Source organism: Podarcis filfolensis (assembly GCF_964270895.1).
Source record: "Podarcis filfolensis genome assembly, chromosome: 16".
Lineage (NCBI taxonomy): Eukaryota > Metazoa > Chordata > Lepidosauria > Squamata > Lacertidae > Podarcis > Podarcis filfolensis.
Window position 1 is genome coordinate 21764000 of NC_139620.1, and position 20098 is coordinate 21784097.

At 47.9% G+C, this 20098-nt stretch overlaps 1 protein-coding gene across 2 annotated transcripts in view; it reads left to right on the forward strand.

Moving 5' to 3' along the window:
- Positions 1–20098, forward strand: part of SRRM4 (serine/arginine repetitive matrix 4) — a 345117-nt gene that overhangs the window by 82357 nt on the left and 242662 nt on the right. For both annotated transcript variants that reach the window (XR_014542415.1, XM_083590245.1), the window contains exons 4-8: positions 303–377; positions 3615–3641; positions 4630–4680; positions 9058–9156; positions 11573–11735. Coding sequence is in view for 1 of the 2 variants with exons in the window: in XM_083590245.1 (XP_083446371.1) it covers positions 303–377; positions 3615–3641; positions 4630–4680; positions 9058–9156; positions 11573–11735 (415 nt within the window). In the remaining variant the exon portion in view is untranslated. The remainder of the gene's footprint in view (positions 1–302; positions 378–3614; positions 3642–4629; positions 4681–9057; positions 9157–11572; positions 11736–20098) is intronic.

Sequence of the window (20098 nt, forward strand, 5' to 3'; positions counted from 1 at the left end):
CTGCCCAGTCCCTAACACCTGGGGGTATAAAGGATAAGGCAGTCTCTCAACTAGCCTGTGATTTGAGGTTTAGGCTTAATGCCGTGTATCACACAGCCACAGTTGCCAGGGAGGCATGATGGGTTGCCAATAGGGATCTCAGAAATTACGGCCTCTGGTTGGGTACCCGTGAGAACGGAACAGTGGGCTAGGTGCTCCCTTGGCCTGATCCAGCAAAGGGTGTTGCAGGGGGGTTGGACTAGATGACCCTCAGGGGGTCCCTTCCAACCTTACAATTCTAAGATTCTGTGACTTCTCCCTAGGTCTCCATCCTGCAGTCCCTCCCCACTGAAGAAGAAGAAGAAAAAGAAGAGCTCGAAGAAAAGAAAAAGAAACAGGCAAGTCTTTCTTCTGCTGTGCTCCCACTCCGGAAGGCCTGCCAAATTTCCTCCTACTCAAGAGGATTCCACTGTACCGGTGGTTCCAGATTTGGGGAGAGATGTTATTGGTCCTTCTGCTCACCATTGCCTGCTCACTTGCCTCCTACCCCTGGCCCCAATCCCCACTGTGGCCAGGAGGGAAAGGCAGGGGAGGCTAGTTAGTTAAAGTAGACCTGTGGGAATGTTCAGGGTGGCAGGAGAGGATATATTGTTTATTAATATCCTTCCTAACTTCCGCTAGCAAGTTCCTTTACTTAAAAGAGTGCATTCCCCTTTAAAAAGCAGAAAACTAATTGCAAACTCGCGCGAGTTTCTTAAGACAATACGCAATTCAATCAGGCTTGTCCAGATTGAAATGTGTTCTAATATTTTCCTGGTAAGGCCCCTTGAATCCCGCCTAAAAGAATAAAGACGCCACAGTCTTATTCATAAGCAATAAAAAGCAAGTTTACTCACGATCAGGCAGAGCACAGTGTGATCCCTGAAGGCAGGCTTAAGGCTTAAAGTTACAAGCCTATACAGTGGTACCTCGGGTTACAGATGCTTCAAGTTACAGGTGCTTCAGGTTACAGACTCCGCTAACCCATAAATAGTACCTTGGGTTGAGAACTTTGCTTCAGGATGAGAACAGAACGCGAGCAGCAGCGGCGCGGCAGCAGCGGGAAGCCCCATTAGCTAAAGTGGTGCTTCAGGTTAAGAACAGTTTCAGGTTAAGAACAGACTTCCGGAACGAATTAAGTTCTTAACCCGAGGTACCACTGTACAAACAGGTTTACCCCATATGTGGGTTGACCTAGCAACTGCAGTTAGCAGTCCGGCAGTTCACAGGATGAAAGGGAGATGGAAAAGGGAGAGAATGGCAGCATGCCTTGGCCTTTTACCAGGTCTGGAAAGGTCGCGCCCACCCACTAGTCACATGCAAGGAAAGATGCTTCAGGCCAGGAGGAGGAACAGGAAGTTTTGACTGGCTGGACCAAACATTCCCTTGCATGTCCACTCTAGGAAAACAAGGAATGTTGTACTTGACTGCTTTCAGTGGATTACATCCCACAGGACCATCCCACCAACCTCAGCCAGACACCCCCACACACGCATCTATCTTCTTGCTTTCTCTGCTGTCCAGAGGGTGATGGAGCTTCCTCTGCCTTAGCCTTAAAACGGGAACCCAACTGAATCTCTCTATTGTCCCTAGGTTTGGCAAACTTTTATAAGTCGCCAGGAACGGTCATGGAGCCAAGATAAAACATGAGCTGCCTTGCTTGGTTCATTTCTTCTTTTTTTAAATTAGTATGATTTGAAAATATAGCAAACAGAACATCAAGCTGAAATACATCATGGAAAAGTCATAAGCTCAAGAGGAGTAAAAAATACATTTTTAAAAGAACTTAAAAACTAATGAATAGCATAAAATATATTCCATGTTGGGATGCAAGTTTCGTATTGATACAAAATAAATTCTTATAGGTTTGGGGGGACCCTCTTTCCTTTTTTTTATAATAAATTTTTATTGATTTTACAACATATATTAAAACACAATACAACTAACAATTGACGACACATAAACAGACAAACATGTAAACACGTATAATTTCTTAACCTCTCTTTCTTGAACCTTGTTTCCACGACTTCCCCATACCTCCCTTTTCTGCATCCCTGTTTTAAACTTTTCCAGCAACCCCTAATTTCAGTACTTGTAATTCAGTTTCTAATCTTTTTCCTCTTACCCAATTATTTATCACTGCAATTCTGTTTTACATTACCCATGACATTTTAGCACTCATTAATTTTACAACAATTCTTAAGATAAACTTTAAATTTCTTCCAATCTTCTTCCACCGTCTCTTTCCCTTGGTCACGGATTCTGCCAGTCATCTCAGCCAGTCCCATATAATCAATCACTTTCGTCTGCCACTCTTCCAGCGTGGGTAGTTCTTGTGTCTTCCAATACTTTGCTAGAAGAACTCTTGCTGCTGTTGTAGCGTACATAAAAAACGTCCTGTCTTTCCTTGAAAAGAGGGGGACCCTCTTTCCTAAACCTTAGATATTAATAAATGGTAAGATTTTGATGATTTGGGATGTGAAGGAAGAAGTGCAAGCTGCAGAGGAATGGACTAGCCTATGCAAAATGACCTGGCCAAGCTAGGGCCAGGAAGAAACAATACAGGGCCCTTGAGGGCCATTAGCAATGTGAGGGAAGTCCCTCTTTGCCCTGAGGTGTGAACAGAGACTGCAGATTTGGAAGGTTGCCAGGATAACTGGGTGTGAGGTGACAGAAGAAGAGAGTTTCTTAGCAAGGTGTTCTGCAGGGAAGAAGAAAGGAGAAGAAGGAATGGGGTCCATCTTGGGCAGGCTGGCTGCTTGCTGGCTGGGAGAGAGGCCTTGGACTCCAAGGCTACACTGCTGTGGGGTACAAGCCCCTCTTGAAATAACCATGCTATAAGATCAGGACTCCCTCCATGCAGACCGAAGGTGTAAATCGGGGAATAAACCTTATTTCTTAAAGCTACAGCAGTCTCTGCTGTGTCTCAGTTCTCGAAAGGAACACAGATCCTGGGTGAGTTCCCGGAACCTCATGGCCTCTTGCCACTGCTTGGCAGAGAAAGGGGGCGGCCCCCAACTTTTGTAACACTATTAAGTATTCATAAATAGAGATAAAATCATATTTAGGAGGAATGTGCCAACCATGATATCAAGTTCCTTCCAAAGTTTCCCACTTCCCCCAGCGTAAGAAAAAGCCACATATTTGGTAAGTTAAAAATTGGTTTACTTACAAACTCTCCAAAGGTCTTGTTCATGTGCTATTCCATACATCTGCATAGGCGGCAAAACTTAGCTTAGTTACAAAGTGGTAAAAGTTCCTAAATTATTAGTATAGGAACACAAGAGTGGCTGATGAGAGCCATGCGGCTGAACTGGAGCAACCAGCTCAAACTTCTTCACAAGTTCAGCTTCTTAAGTTGACTGGTAAGGCTTGGTAACCTTCTTCCTCCCAGGGTGAGGGGAAGTGACCTCAGCTAAGCCGGGCAGGATAGCTTACTCTATTCCATTAACCCTTTCAAGAATTAATTAGGCCTAAGTATGTTGGTTATCTGAGGTTGGTTTTCCCACAAAATGTTTGCTGATTCTGCCGGTGATGCTCTTGCCTGATTTAATCATTTATATTTTAATATTAATATTTTGCATTTTATGTTCCAGGTTTTCTTCAAAGAAGAGAAGACACAGGTAAGGATAGTGAGGGCTTGGGGGGGGGGAAACTTGCCTAAACTGTCTGGAATAATTCTAGAATCACAGGCTGAACCAGCTCACCAGTGGTCAGTGGAAGTTAACCATTTTGGTTCAACCAGATCTAATGGAGAAGGCCCCTAGTTGCTGATCCTAGTTTCAGCATTCTTCCACTGCTCCTGCCAAAGGACCATTTTGGGTAATGATCTGATGCCACGGCATGTTAGCTTTTGTAAGAAATTCATCTTTAATGTGGCAGAACCCGCACTTTGGAACTCCCTGTGCATTGACACTGGGCTAAAAACGTTTTTGTTTAGATAAGCCCACCCAAAACAGTGTTTCCCCAGTGTTTCAATGCCTTTTTTTAGTTCACCACTTGTTTCAGGGTTTTTTTTAAATGTTCCAAATCATGGGTAGGCAAACTAAGGCCCGGGGGCTGGATCCGGCCCAATCGCCTTCTAAATCTGGCCCACGGATGGTCCAGGAATCAGCTTGTTTTTACATGAGTATAATGTGCCCTTTTATTTAAAATGCATCTCTGGCTTATTTGTGGGGCCTGCCTGGTGTTTTTACATGAGTAGAATGTGTGCTTTTATTTAAAATGCATTTCTGGATTTTTTGTGGGGCATAGGAATTCGTTCATTTATTTATTTTTTCAAACTATAGTCCGGCCCCCCACAAGGTTTGAGGGACAGTGGACCGGAGCCCTGCTGAAAAAGTTTGCTGACCCCTGTTCCAAATAGTTGTTTTTAATTTTCTTACAATTTTACGGTTTTACTGCTCTGAGGGTAGGGGTTTTTTTGAGGAGGGGAATGTTTACCATCAATGGTATATAAATTGTATGAAATAAAAATAAATAAATAAACGAGCACAGTGGCGCTCCTACACGTTTACATGCCCCCGTTGAACTTTTACCAGCTCTCTAAATCGAATGGTCAGTTACTCGTTCATTAGCTTATACCTTTTTTTCCCCCACCCTCTTATTTAGTTCCCCAAGCCCCAAAAGCAAAAGGAAGGAAGAAAGAAAACACAAGAAACAGTAAGTGGAGGCAGTCGCTATGTACGCACCAGCGTTCGTGGTTGATTTGCGCATGCATGCAAATTGGTGCGTACATTGGTGGGTGGGTGGGTGTCGTTGGCTCAAGTAAGCTCTTCAGCTAAAAAAAAAAGCAGAGGTTGTCCCAAAAGAAAAGAAAAATCCATATTATAGCAATAAAGTCATACCTCGGGTTGTGAACGTGATCCGTGCGGGAGGCAAGTTCGCAACCCTGAAGTTCGCCTGAACCGCCGCATCTGCGCACATGTGTGATGCGATTCAGCACTTCTGCACATGCGTGTGACGTCATTTTGCGTGGCAAAGACTGTTCTCTAATTGGAGCACTCGCAGGCCTGTGTTTCCCAGTTGTCAGTGTTGATACTACATTTTTTAAGATTTGCCTTGAGACAGTCTTTAAACCTCTTTTGTTGACCACCAGCATCACACTTTCCATTTTTAAGTTCGGAATAGAGTAGTTGCTTTCGAAGACGATCATCAGGCATCCGCACAACATGACCACTCCAACGAAGCTGATGTTGAAGAATCATTGCTTCAACATCGGTGATCTTTGCTTCTTTCAGTACACTGGTATAAGTTCGCCTGTCTTCCCAAGTGATGTGTAAAATTTTTCGGAGACACCGTTGATGGAATCTTTCGAGGAGTTGGAGATGGCGTTTATGAGTGGTAATAGGGTGCCTCGCTGGCTGGCTGCCTCTGGAGCTGAACGGCTTCTCTCTCAAAGGCAGTGCCACTCCCACCTGCCGGCTTTGCTCAATGACTTTGTGGGTGTGTGGCCCCCAGGGCCGTCTTAAGCATAGCCGGCGCTGTGGTGCAAAGCTCCCTCCGGCGCCCCCATTTCCCAGAGTTTTTTAGGCGCTGCCGGCGGGGCTGGAGGAGGTGGGCAGTGGCTGGAGGGCGGCTCCTTTGGTGGGGAAGAGGTGAAGGCTGGATGTGGTGGCTCCTGGCTCATCTGGCCACTTCATGCCACGGTGGTCACAGCAGACGGAGGCTCCGGACACGGTGCTGCTTCGGTGCGGCATTGCGGAGGCGGGCGAGGGTGGCAAGCTGATGCTGGGAGGTGCCGCGTCCAGCCTCCGCCTCTTCCCTGGCGCCCTCTAGAGCTTGGTGCCGTGGCACCCCGCACCACTAGCCTCTGTGGGTAAGACGCACCTGGTGGCCCCCACAATTACCGTATTTTTCACTCCATAAGACACACTTTTCCCCTCCTAAAAAGTAAGGGGAAATGTGTGTGTGTCTTATGGCGCGAATGCAGGGGTGAGGCAGGCGGGAAAAGCCCCCAAGAGCCACACACAAGCTCAGTGATGGGCTGTCAGTGATGGGCTGCCCTTCTCCCTCCTCGGGGAAAAGCCCCCAAGAGCCACACATACACTCCACGCGGCTCATGAAAGGGAGCGCTGAGCAGAGCCTGGGATGCATACAGGCTCTGCTCAGTGCTCCCTTTAATTAATATTTTTTTTCCTTGAATCCCCCCTCTAAAAACTAGGTGCGCCTTATGGGCACGTGTGCCTTATGGAGCGGAAAATACGGTATATTACCGTATTGGCCTGAATATAAGCCACACTTTCCCCCGAAATTCTGATCGTGAAAAGTTAAAGTATGGCTTATATTCGCGACCTTACTGTATGCAGCCAGGAGCATGGGGCAAACAGCGCCAGGAGCGCGGCAAAGCAGCTCCCGCCCCGTGCGTAGTTCCCTTGTCCTCTCCCCTAAGGCCGGGAAGGGAGAGAGCGAGGAAGGGGAAAGGCAGCCAGCAATGCAGCGTGGCTCCCCCCCCCCCCCCAGTATGCAGCCAGGAGCAGCGAGGAAGGGAGCAGCTTATATTTGGGTATTTTTTCCTTTCACCACTCCAATTTTAAAGGTGTGGCTTATATTCGGGTGTGGCTTATATTTGGGCCAATACGGTACACCCACAGCCCCCTGGAGTTGCCTCCTATAGCTGTGTGACTGCGTTGGGCTCCTTCCGGAGGAAAAGCAGACCGAAAAATGGTTTTATTTGGTTCACAAAACTTATATACCGCTTACTTGACAGATGACCGCTAAAGCACTGGGGAAATTCAGTCTTCCCCTAGAGAATATGGGGGAAAGTGGCCAACTCTGTTTCTGTGAACTTTGGGTACAACTGTGGATCCAGCTGTCATATTGTTTGACATTATTTGAATATTGAAGGAATCGATAGGCTTATTCCGTTCTACCTTCCTCTTTCAACCCATTCCTTGCTCATCAATACGAACTAACAGCAGGGTCTCAGTCAACATTAAGTGAGATGAATAGGAGAGGAGATGTGAGAGCCATCTTCAAATATCTGGAGGGCTGACATATGGGAGATGGAGCAAGGTTGTTTTCTGCTGCTCTGGTGGGTAGCACCCAAACCATAGGTTTCAAATTACAAGAAAGGCGATTCTGATGAAACATTAAGAAGAATTTTCTGGTGGTAAGAGCTGTTCAGCGGTGGAATTCTTTTGTTGCGATTGCAGGGGTTATGTCAGAGCAAGTCTCTATCTGACAGCAGACACAGGAAGACAAGGGGGAAGAATTGAGGAATTCCCAAGGGAGGGGGAAGAAGCAGTTAGCCGCAGGAATGTGAACATTGTACACACCAATACAAAGAGCTAGTGTGGTGCAGTGGTTAAGAGCAGTAGACTCGTAATCTGGTGAACCAGGTTTGCGTCTCCGCTCCTCCACATGCAGCTGCTGGGTGACCTTGGGCTACTCACACTTCTCTGAAGTCTCTCAGCCTCACTCACCACACAGAGTGTTTGTTGTGGGGGAGGAAGGAAAAGGAGAATGTTAGCCGCTTTGAGACTCCTTTGGGTAGTGATAAAGTGCGATATCAAATCCAGACTCTTCTTCTTCTTCTTCACACAGAGACACAGGGAGAAGGAACGCAGAAGCTAAGCTCAGATAGTGACACAGACACGGGAATACAGGGAGTGCCATCTCCCAAATCTCGTAGAATCACAAGATTAGCCGAGAAGTGCAAAATTAACAGGAAGAGAAAGTGGGGGTTTTCCTGTTGGGGGGGAAGGGGGAGGAGCTCAGTTCTGGCAACGCTTTCGTCAGAGGATGACTGAATTAGCTGAGCTCCGACCGGGGCTTTGTAATGGACAATAAATCTGAAATAATCAACTACCGGAATCGTCTCATGTGTGGGGGGGAGAGACCCCAAGCCTGACAGGTTGGACCCAATAGCCCTTGAAGGGCTCTACAACTCTACAGTTCTATGATTCTACAAAATCTTTCGGAAAAGATTTTTTTCAGGGGGGGAAATGGGTATAGATAGATATAGATAGATGATAGATAGATAAAGAGAGAGAGAGAGAGAGTGTTACAGTGGTACCTCGGGTTACATACGCTTCAGGTTACATACGCTTCAGGTTACACACTCCGCTTACCCAGAAATAGTGCTTCAGGTTAAGAACTTTGCTTCAGGATGAGAACAGGAATTGTGCTCCGGCGGCGCGGCGACAGCAGGAGGCCCCATCAGCTAAAGTGGTGCTTCAGGTTAAGAACAGTTTCAGGTTAAGTACGGACCTCCGGAATGAATTAAGTACTTAACCCGAGGTACCACTGTATATAAAACCACTTCCCAGAGGTGTTTTCAATCAAATCCCTTTCTTCCCACAATTTTGCTGCCTGTAAATATTGTGGAGTAGCTGCGGCAGAAATTCCCCTTGCAGGGGTCAAGTATGGAGGCTCACACCAAATTCTCAATTGGTCAAACATTGTCCAGTACAGGACAGAGTTCTAAGAGTCTGCCAGAGCATTTCCCTTAGGACACACCCTATATGGCCAAATATACATCTTCTTGCCACCCCACCCCAGCACCACACCATCTTGCATACAACCACAGTCCTTGAAAACACTTACTCAACCCAATTTTTTTTTTACTGTACATATTAGAATCCTCCTTGTACCTTATATGGAGTTGTTTTCCAATTTACTGCAGCGTTCTGCCATTAGGTTCCTCCTTAGCTGGTTCTGACAAGTTTGCAGTCAGGTCGGATTCTTGCGTACGTGACACTAGGTTCACTGATAAACCAATTTGACAGGAATTCCATGTCACAGCCTTCCGTAAACAGATGCCATCCAGATGTTGTTGGATTATAACTCCCATGGGCCCCAGCCAGCAGGGCCAGTGGTCAAGGACGAGGTGAGTTGTAGTCTGACAACCAGGTTGGGAAGTCCATTGTAGAGGCTTTCGGAAAGCTGTTTTCATTTAGCCCTACGACTGATGAGCTGGCATTTGCCAGCTGTATTTTCTGGCCACATCTCCCAACGCTCCATGGACCTTTCAAAGACGGATTCCCACCTGCAGGTGAATGTTAAGGTGTTCTGTTTTTCTGTCTTCTTTTTCAAAAGCTCTCGCAGTCAGTCACAGAAATCCCAACGCCGCCGCCATCGCCGCTGCCGCTCTGGCTCAGAGAGCACCAATTCCCTCACAGAGAGCTGTGGAAGCAGGTAAGAATCTTACCTGGGAATAATAATAATAATAATAATAATAATAATAATAATAATAATAATAATAATAATTTATTATTTATACCCCACCTATCTGGCTGGGTTTCCCCAGCCACTCTGGGCAGCTTCCAACAAAACAGTAAAATACAATAACCTATTAAACATTAAAAGCTTCCCTAAACAGGGCTGCCTTCAGATGTCTTCTAAAAGTTTGGTAGTTATTTTTCTCTTTGACATCTGATGGGAGGGTGTTTCACAGGGCAGGTGCCACTACCGAGAAGGCCCTCTGCCTGGTTCCCTGTAACTTGGCTTCTTGCAGGGAGGGAACCGTCAGAAGGCCCTCGGAGCTGGACCTCAGTGTCTGGGCTGAGCAATGGGGGTGGAAACGCTCCTTCAGGTATACTGGACTGAGGCCGTTTAGGGCTTTAAAGGTCAGCACCAACACTTTGAATTGTGCTCGGAAACGTACTGGGAGCCAGTGTAGGTCTTTCAAGACCGGTGTTAATTATTATTTTTTTGTCTAAAACCCAGGAGAGCTGCTGCCAGTCAGTGCTGACAATACTGAGCTAGATGGACCAGCAGTCTAACTCAGTGCAAGGCAGCTTCCGATCTTCCTATGTCTTAAGGCATAGGAGGTTTTCAACCTTTCTGGGTCCACGACTCCCTAGACCAACCACATTCTTCCTTCAGCACCCCTGTGGGGCTCAGGAGCCCAGTTGCGTCACCCCTTGCCTGCAGAGCTGGCAGCCTCTCACCCTTTTTCAAACACCCTCCCTTGTAGAGTGTTCACTCAGCCTTCTCTCCCCTCTCCTTGGGAGTCCTCTGGACAGCCACGGCTGCCATCCCAGGTCTTTGATCTGCCCCCCCACCCCAAAGAAAGGGGCCTCCTCACACTGCCCCACAGTGGCCTGGGAAGCAACCCCTGGTCAGCCCCAGAAGCACCATTCACCTGCGGAGCTTGTAGCCAGGGCTGCTGCAACAAACAGCTGTGCTAGCCTTTGGAAGGCAAAGACGTAAGAGGGCATCAGAGGAGGGAGGGAAGGAAAGAGGGACAGAGGTCAGTGCTGCCTGCAGCACTCCGACCATCATTCCTGGCACCCCAGGGTGCCACGGCACACTGGTTGAAAACCACTGTCTTAAGGAAAGGGCCAGTGTCACCTCTATGTAAGGTTGGAAGAGAACCCTATATGAAATCCTCTTTATTCAAGGAGACGGTATACAATTCAGAGGGACGCGGGTGGCGCTGTGGGTTAAACCACAGAGCCTAAGACTTGCCAATCAGAAGGTTGGCGGTTCGAATCCCCGTGACGGGGTGAGTTCCCATTGCTCGGTCCCTGCTCCTGTCAACCTAGCAGTTCAAAAGCACGTCAAAGTGCAACTAGATAAATAGGTACCACTCCAGCGGGAAGGTAAACGGTGTTTCCATGCGCTGCTCTGGTTTGCCAGAAGCAGCTTAGTCATGCTGGCCACATGACCCGGAAGCTCCCTCGGCCAATAAAGTGAGATGAGTGCCGCAACCCCAGAGTCGGCCACGACTGGACCTAATGGTCAGGGTCTTATACAATTCAGCAACACTTCCCAGTAGGTCTTGTCCCTATGGAGCAGTTGCCAGGACTGAAGGTCCCTGCTGTTATGTTCTGAGTTGAATAGGATCCAAAATGCAGCTGTCTGATTGGTCCTAGAACAACAGGATTCAGAATGCAGCAGTCTGGTCCTAGAACAATAGGATCCAGAATGCAGCAGTCTGATTGGTCCACAGGAGCCACCCAATCCAGCTCCAGGTGGAAGTGAATCCGCAAGCTGATTGGCCTACAGGAGAATCCCAGAATTAGCCAATCACATGGGGCCCATTGTGTAAATAATGTTTATAAAGCAGACATTCTGGGGGAACTTCCATTCCTCCTCACCACTATGAACTGAATAAAGAGCATGAAATACACTCTCGACTCTGAGTATATTTCACCTGCCTTCCACCCCTTCAAAGGCTCCTTCTCTCCCAGAGGTTTCCCAAGCAGTCTCAAACTGTGTCTGCTCACCTCTAGCCTCTGTTCTGCTCTCCTCATTATTTTGCGTGTTCTCGGAGACCAGGGGGAGGGGAGCTTGTCGCAGCAGGAAAGGGAGACTCCTTGGACTCTTCGGCAGTCTCTTGACCCGCCCCCCTCTGCTTCACCCTCTGAGTCTGAACTGCTCCCTGTCACAGGCTCCTCCTGCTCACTAAACCCTGTTGCCCCTTCGGCATCTGGCACCTCCTCCCAATCTTTTCCCTCTGACCTCTCCTCATTGTCCTGCCACCAATCCCCTGGCTCTGAACCTTCTTCCTCTTGGGGTTCCCTGGCTAGCGCCTCCCACAATTCTTCTTCGTCCTGACACTATGAGGCATCTTCCTAAATAGGAACCACCCCTCTTCTCCCTCCAGGCCGGGTGCCAGGTCACGGGAGGAAGGCCGCAAAGCGAGATGGAAACACTCCCGGCACTCTTTGAAGAGCCCTCAAAAGCCTGATGGCACTACAGAGCTGACCACCACTCCTTTCCCCGGCTACACCCCCCAGAACGACGGCTTGCTTCCCTCCACAGAAGCTGTAAGTATCCCCCTATCTGCTTTGCCCCTTGGTTTAAGGCCCCGAGGATCCGTTATGCAATGTTTATGACTCAATTACAGGCATGTTATACTAAAAGTCGGTTTGAAAGCTCGATGCATTATTAACGGCGTGGCTCTCTGATGTATGGAGAGCGTGCAGTTTTTTGCACAGAGGGTGGGGAGAAAGGGAGGGCAGAGGATGGGATCGGGGGGGGGGGGAGACGAGAGATTGCTTAGGCTGTAGCCCATGAATAATACAGGGGAGACATTTACCAAGGCAGTGGCCTCCAGCGATGATATTTCACACGGGTGTCTCTGTAACATGCCTCTTCCGCTCCGTGGATTTGCTGCCTCTTGCACCCAGGCGGTTCAGTCCTCGGAGGCACGCAAGATTAAACCTGTTTTTTTAAAAAGCAACATTTGCATTGAATCGGGTGGGAGCGGAGGTGCAAGGGTGGCGAGAGACGAAGGGGGATGCTGGAGGACTCTTGACAAACAGGCCCCGTGGCTGCTCCTATGGATGCTAATAGACGCCTTGCGAGCATCAGAGGAGAAAATGGGCAGCCGGATGTAACAGGGCTGGCTTGGGCACAGCAATCACTGTGAGCTCAAGGCCGGGTTTGTTTGTGCTCAAGGCCTGCCTGGATGTATCTACTTCTGGCACCAAGGCTTGCCTTTCCTCCACCTCCCAAGCCAGAAAGAGGAGCTGCCATGCAGTGTTAATTTAATGTGCCTGTTTTTTTGCTAGGATCCCTTTTTTATATAAAGCAAGCAAACAAGCGTTCCTGTGTAGGTGTTAGAGCAGGAGTGGGGAACCCTTTTCAGCCAAGGGCCATGTTTCCTTCTCGGCTACGCTCCAGGGGCCACATGCTAAGAGTGGGCGGGGCCAGATGTAAAAGCAGGCGGAGCAATGGATGTAAATTTCAGTAGGCTGGTTTCTACACTCACACAAAACCCTCTCCTGTCCTCCAGCCAGGTAAGCGAGAGGCATTATCAGACACAGATCCAACCAGGGATGATGATTACTTGGGTGTGGGTGTGATGCAGAGCTAGTGAGGGGTGTGGTCTATGAAGAAGGGTGTGGTCCAGAGAGAGTCTCAAGGGCCAGGTGAGAGAGGTCTGGATGGCTGCATTTGGACCCCAACATCCTGAGACCCCCACTTCCCTAAATCAGAGCATTCAAGTGAATGTGTAGGGAATCTAGGTAAAGGCAAAGGGACCCCTGACCGTTAGGTCCAGTCGTGACCGACTCTGGGGTTGCGGTGCTCTTCTTGCTTTATTGGCCAAGGGAGCTGGCGTACAGCTTCCGGGTCATGTGGCCAGCATGACTAAGCCGCTTCTGGCGAACCAGAGCAGTGCACGGAAACGCCGTTTATCTTCCCACTGGAGCGGTACCTATTTATCTACTTGCACTTTGACATGCTTTTGAACTGCTAGGTTGGCAGGAGCAGGGACCAAGCAACGGGAGCTCACCCCGTCGCGGGGATTCAAACTGCCGACCTTCTGATCGGCAAGTCCTAGGCTCTGTGGTTTAACCCACAGCGCCACCCACATCCCATGTAGGGAATCTACATGGCCTCATACTCTCAAAGTACATACTCTCAAAAATTTATTTATTTTGTGTGTGTGTGTGTGTGTATAGCATTTCAAACAAATATCATTGCCCTACGTCAGGGCTGGCCCGTGACATTCTGCTGCCTGAGGCAAAGGGCAAGAAGATGCCACCCCCCTTCCTTGTACACCGACAGACCAGACTTTAATACCGGTGACAGGATAGCATCCTTTATCACACCTAAGGGCAGCAGGCACAGGGCAGGCCATGTGGTGTACACAGCTCAATATTTTGCCGCCATCCTACAGTATATGCCACCTGAGGTTGCCATCTCAAACTACCCAATGGCAGGGCCCAAAGTGGCTCACATTAACAAGAGAGACGGGGACAGAGACAGAGAGAGGTGGGGCCTGCCCTCAGGCATAGAAACTAAAAAGACTCAGAAGTAGGGATGTAAGAGCATTGCAACAAAACCAAAAATGAGAGCGGAAATTGCTGGTGTTTCCTTATTTGTTCCATGTCTGTATTGGAAATCGATCCAGCAAAAACTATCAGTATTCATTGTTGTTGTTGCTTTCAGTCTGCAAATGATACAATGGCAAAGTAACTTCCCGAATGTATGTGACTGATTTTGTACATTGCATACGTAATTTTGCCACTGGGGACGACAGACAAATAGCATGGTTTTTAGCAGAATATGAACTGCAGCAAAATGGAAACAGCGCTGTGTGTGAAATCTGATCTGGGCACTCCTGCCCCCTATGTGTAGAAGTTTCTCTGCAGTAGCTTCTCATAGGTAGGTTTACAAGCAGACCTTTGTACTTTGAAAGAGATGCTAAAAGAAGGAAGCTGTGTTGCATGAAAAGCACAGCCTTCTGTTTTAGGTGTTGTGTGCTGGAGACGGGAGGAATTTGATTCAGCTTGCAAATAAAGGTGAATCTGCAATAGGAGAACTGAAATGCAGCCAACCTTCAGAATTTGCACCTCTCTGAATTTTGCAAAGCCAAGTTCTCCGGTCAAGTGATGTGTACAAAAAGGTATACTGATGGTGCAAACCACACTTGGTGTGCAGGTCTGGTGGCCTCACTTCGGAAAAGGATATTCTAGAGTTGGGACAGGTTCAGAAACGGGCAACTCAGATGATCAAGGAGGTGGAGTGACTCCTCTATGAGGAGAGGTTGAGATGTAAGGGATTTCTTCGTTTAGAGTAAAGTAAAGGGACCCCTGACCATTAGGTCCAGTCGTAACCGACTCTGGGGTTGCAGTGCTCATCTCGCTTTATTGGCCGAGGGAGCTGGCGTACAGCTTCCGGGTCATGTAGCCATCATGACTAAGCCGCTTCTGGCGAACCATTTACCTTCCCACCAGAGTGGTACCTATTTATCTACTTGTACTTTGACATGCTTTCGAACTGCTAGGTGGGCAGGAGCAGGGACTGAGCAACGGGATTCGAACCGCCAACCTTCCGATCAGCAAGCCCTAGGCTCTGTGGTTTAACCCACAGCGCCACCTGTGTCGTTTAGAGTACAGGCGATTAAAAGTTGACATGATAGAAGTTTCTAAATGATGCATGATATGGAGAAATAGAGAAAAGTCTCTCATAATACTAGGAGTCACGGGCATCCACTGAAGCTGAATGTTGGAAGGTTCGGGACAGGTAGAAGAAATTACTTCAGTGGTGGTCACCAACTTGGATGGCTTCAAACGAGGATTTGATAAATTCGTGAAGGCTATCAAAAGCTACTAGCCATGGCGGCTATGCTCTGCCTGCATGCTCACAGGGAGAAATGCTTCTGAATACCAGCTGCTGGAAACCAAAGGAAGGGAGAGTTGCTCTCATGCTTGAATCTGCTTGCAGACTTCTCAAGAGGCATCTGGCTGCCCACTGGGAGAACATGATGCTGGTTTAGATGGCCCATTGGCCATCAACAAGCTCTTATTATTATCTTATGTTTTTACGTTCATATCCTGGGATAAAGTGTTCGTTAAAAATTATCTATCTATTTTGCAGTAACACACAAAAATTCAATGTTTTAGGGGGGACGTTGTTTTGCAAAAAATAAGGTGTATATTATGCAAAATTGCATTTTAAAAATGAGCATATTAGGATAAATGTGCCCTTAAATGTTGGTGAATTTTCATGAGGATTTCTTTCTTTTTAATGCAAGCTGATGTGGAGAACTGAAGATTGGAAAAATGAGAAATTGAAAGAGACAGAGTCACCCACTCCTATTTATGACTCACTCTGAACATTTAACATAGTTAACATATTGAGTAGCAGTTGAAAGAGGGGTCACCCACCTCTTTCAGTTAATGAGCAGATTTGGATTTTTGAGCAAGTGCCTTGGGTGTCACCCCTTCTGCTCACTTCCTTTCCTAAATGAGCCACACACACAAGGCCACTTTCTCCTCCAGAGAGAGATAGAAAGGGAGGGAGAGCACAAGCCACTTTTTCCAGCGGATCTTTGTAAACGTCAGATCCAATAGAATTACCGTATTTTTCGCTCTATAAGATGCACATTTCCCCCTACAAAAATTAAGGGGAAATGTGTGTGCGTCTTATGGAGCGAATGCAGGCTCCATGGCTTCAGCGATAGCAACACGAAGCCTCCGAAGCGCAGTGGGAGCGCTCCCGTCGCGCTCCGGAGGCTTCGCGTTGCTTTCACTAAGCCAGGAGAGCGCTCGGGAGGCTTCGAACCCTCTCGCTCTCCAGGCTTCGGGTTCCTTTCGCTGAAGCCAGGAGAGCAAGACACTCTCGGTTTCAGCGAAAGGAACCCGAAGCCTCCGGAGCGTGGCGGGAACTCCAGCTGCGCTCCGGAGGCTTCACGTTGCTTTTGCTGAAGCCTGGAGAGCGAGAGGGGTCGGTGTGCACCGATCCCTCTTGCTCTCCTGGCTTTGCTTCGCTGGAGAGGCGCTGCACAGTTTTCCCTCTCTGCGCAGCGCCCCTTCAGCGAAGCGGGAGGAGAAATGGAAGGGGCTCCGTTTCTCCTGCCGCTGCGCAGAGAGGGAGAGAAATGTTTTTCTTGTCCTCCACTTCTAAAACAAGGTGAGTCCTATGGTCGGGTGCGTCCTATAGAGCGAATGATGCGGTAAGCTGAGCATCAAAGGAGAGAAAGGCAACCACCCTCCCCACTCTATGACCAAGGTTGTCTGTTCCTAAGGGTAGCCTGAGAGGAAAACTATGGAGATAGTTGCTGTTGCTATACTTTGTCTGAACACTCATTGTTAAGCATTATTATTCCACTGCCCATTAAATTTAATCAAGATGCCTCCTGGGGAGCTTGATAGCAAAAGCACTAATTGAGTTAATTTTTTTAAAAAACACACACAATTAAACTTGAGCTGAGGCAGGGGAAAGTTCAGATCTAAGTCTGGACCAGGGAAAGTTGACATGACACCCTATAGATACTTTGGGAACTCTCGTGAGCCCAGCCAGCATGACCAATGTTCAGGGGTGACGGGAGTTGTAGTCCACAGTATTGTGGAAGGCTAACCCTGATCTAGACAGCTTTGGCATTCCAGCACACTGACATGGCTTACTGTTGTCGACATGTGGCCTACAAGCCCCGCACGGTTGCCTAGCAACAGCAGGCACTGGGAAACCACCCATCGCTTGGAATTTCCCACAGTGCTTTGGAACGGCTGATGCAGCCTTCCTCTGGAACATTGTGGGAACTTAAAATTGCAGGTGGCTTCTCAAGATTCTGAATAAGTCTATGGCCAGATTAGCAGATGGAGAAGGCTCTTCGCCAAACAGAAGGTCAGCTTATGGTTGTTGTTTTTTTTACAAATATTGCATGTAAGATGAGGAGGAGGATTAGGAGGAGCACTGCTGATTCAAGGTGAATGGCACATCAAGTCTGGCATGCTGTTCTCATGGTGGGCAACCAGGTGACTTTTCTGAGAAGCCCATAAACAGGACCTGAGCACAACAGTACTCTCCCTTGCTGTGGTTTCTGTGGGATGATTAGGGAGGCAGGAGAGGATATATTATTTAATGATATCCTTCCTAACTTGCGCTAGCAAGTTCCGTATTCTAGCAGAATTCCGAACATCCCCCTTTTTAAATTACGCAGCAATCAGCTTGTTGCTGACTCATCTGAGTCTTACTGTTAAAGATTCCTTCCTGGTAAAATCCCTTCTAATCCCTCTTAAAAAGAATAAACACAAGAATCTGATTAACGTGAATATAAAAGTAGTTTACTCGCAGATTCATTCGGATTCACAGACAGGCAGGCTTAGGTTATATAACTACTAGAACTACTCCATAAAGGAGTTAGTCCCAAGTGACTGTGACTAAGCAGTCACTCCTCCAAACACACAGTGACATACAAAATGGAGAACACACACTGATCAGAGCATGGAGGCCATGTGCTCCTCCATGCTACTACAACAGACCACACCCTCTTCAAGTCACATGTAGTAGAAGTCTGTCCCAGCTCAGGATGAAACAGGAAGTCTTCTCCTGAGTGGTACAAAGCATCCCCTAGCATGTCCACTGTAGGAATGTTGTACTTGACTGCAGTTTGACACCCCATAGTTTCCAGCACTGGGTAGTCAGAAGCATACTGCCTCAAACACAGTCATACCTCATGTTACATTTGCTTCATGTTACATTTTTCCAGGTTGTGTCCCGCGGCGACCTGGAAGTACCGGAAAGGGTTATTGCCGGGTTTTGCTGCTTGCGCTTGCGCAGAAGCGCTAAATTGTGCTTCGTGCATGTGCACAAGCACCAAACTGCGCCGCGCACCTGCGCAGATACGGCGCTTCAGGTTGCAGGCTTTTCATGTTGCGAATGGGCCTCCAGAATGGATCCCATTCGCAACCAGAGGTACCACTGTATGGTGGAGAGGGCTGTCGATAGCTGCTACCCACAATGGCTATGCTCTGCCTCCACATTTGGAGGCAGCAATACTTCTGAATGCCAGTTGCTGGAAACCACAAGAGGGGAGAGGGCTCTTGGGCTCCAATCCTGCTTGCTGGTTTCCCACAGGCATCTGGTCGGCCACTGTGAGCAAAGGATGCTGGACTAGATGGGCCATTGGCCTGATCCAGCGGGCTCTTCCAACTGTGGCCAGCAGCTATCGATAGCCATATCCTCCGTGGATTTGCCGGCTCCTTTTCTGAAACCAACCAAGCTGGCGGCTGTCACTCACATTTTGATAATAGATGTGCACGCTTTCAGGGTGGGGTGGGAGTGTTGTATGGGAGAGTAAACGGAAGAGCAGGCACAGAGAAATCTGGGACTTCATGCAGAAAATCTGTGGATTTGTGCAGGCTCGTTCCGCCGCCAGGCACCTCCTGGAAGGGAAGGATATTCTGACTTTGAAGTTGGAGCTTTAAAACACAAGAAAGACCCCCCAGAAAGAGAGAGGTTTCTTAAGCGCGCTGCAAAAATTGCTGGTTCCATATGGTTGAGAAAATTGATAGCAACATCTCTCCAAGGAGGCATTTAAAGCACACCAAACAGGCTTGTTCAGTTTAATTGGAAAATTCGCTGCAATTATACTTTTGTAACCTATTGGGCTACCCTGCTTCTTGAGTTAAGCATTCGGCGGAAATTGAAGCCCGAGGTACGAGCCTTTCTTTTCTCCTCCTCCCACTTCAATTAAATAATGTTTTGACCCGACCAGAAAACCTGCAAACAGCCTGATCCCAAATATATTTAGTTAGAAGTTAAGTCCTGCGGAGTTCAATAGGACTTTTGATAAGAGTAAGTAGGCTTAGTGAAGTTTGCCCTGCAGGACTCTTGCCTATCTCACAGATCCATGGCCTGGTGGCAAAACGGTAACAGCAATGTTCTCTTGATGGGAGAACCGAGCAATCTCCATCGTTTCACCTAAATGGAGATCTAAGCAGCGCGATATGAAACAAGGCACCCACCGTGAAATTAACACGTTTGAGAATGAATGGCGGAAGGTGTCTGCGCAGCAACTGTGGAGCTTTGGTCTGAGGGTTAGTTCCCAGGCCCCACATTAATTGAGTTAATATTTCAGTTTGTTTATATGCAGATAGTCTAGGGTGGTTGCTCTGAAACTTTTTCTTGGTTCCATAAACTCATCCCCCAGTTCCCCCTACCCTGACCTATAAAAAGCATCACAGTTGTATCTTGGTTCTCAAATGGAATACATTCCAGAAGTCCGTTCGACTTCCAAAACATTCGGAAACCAACACACGTCTTCCGATTGGCTGCAGAAAGCTCCTCCTGCAGCCAATCAGAAGCTGTGTAAGCCACGTCGGACGTTTGGCTTCCAAAAATAGTTCGCAAACTGGAACATTTACTTCCAGGTTTGCGGTGTTTGGGAGCCAGAACATTCGAGAACTAAGCTGTTTTAAAACCAAGGTATGACTGTACTCAGAATAGCAGTCTGCACAACTCACTAAGGAACCTAGGAGCCAATTCCCAGGGGATGAGGTTTCTTCACCGCCCCCCCCATAAAATATTTGAGGGGGCCGGGGGGCCCCAAAGTTGATGGACATTGCCATTCAGATGGTGTGCGTGTACCGCATCTTGTGGATTATTTAGGGCAGGGCTTACCTGACCCCTCGCCCAATATTTTATTCAAGTTGGCACCCCTGCTAAGGAAGGTGATAACACAACAAAATTCAAAGCAAGTAGTCCTTAATTGCACATTTATTCAAAATCCAGTATAAACCATTTGGTTTCAGTAATTAGAGCCCTAAACGGCATCAGCCCTGTATACCTGAGGGAGCGTCTCCATGCCCATTGTTCAGCCCGGACACTGAGGTCCAGCTCCAAGGGCCTTCTGGCGGCTCCTTCACTGCGAGAAGTGAGGTTACAGGGACCCTGT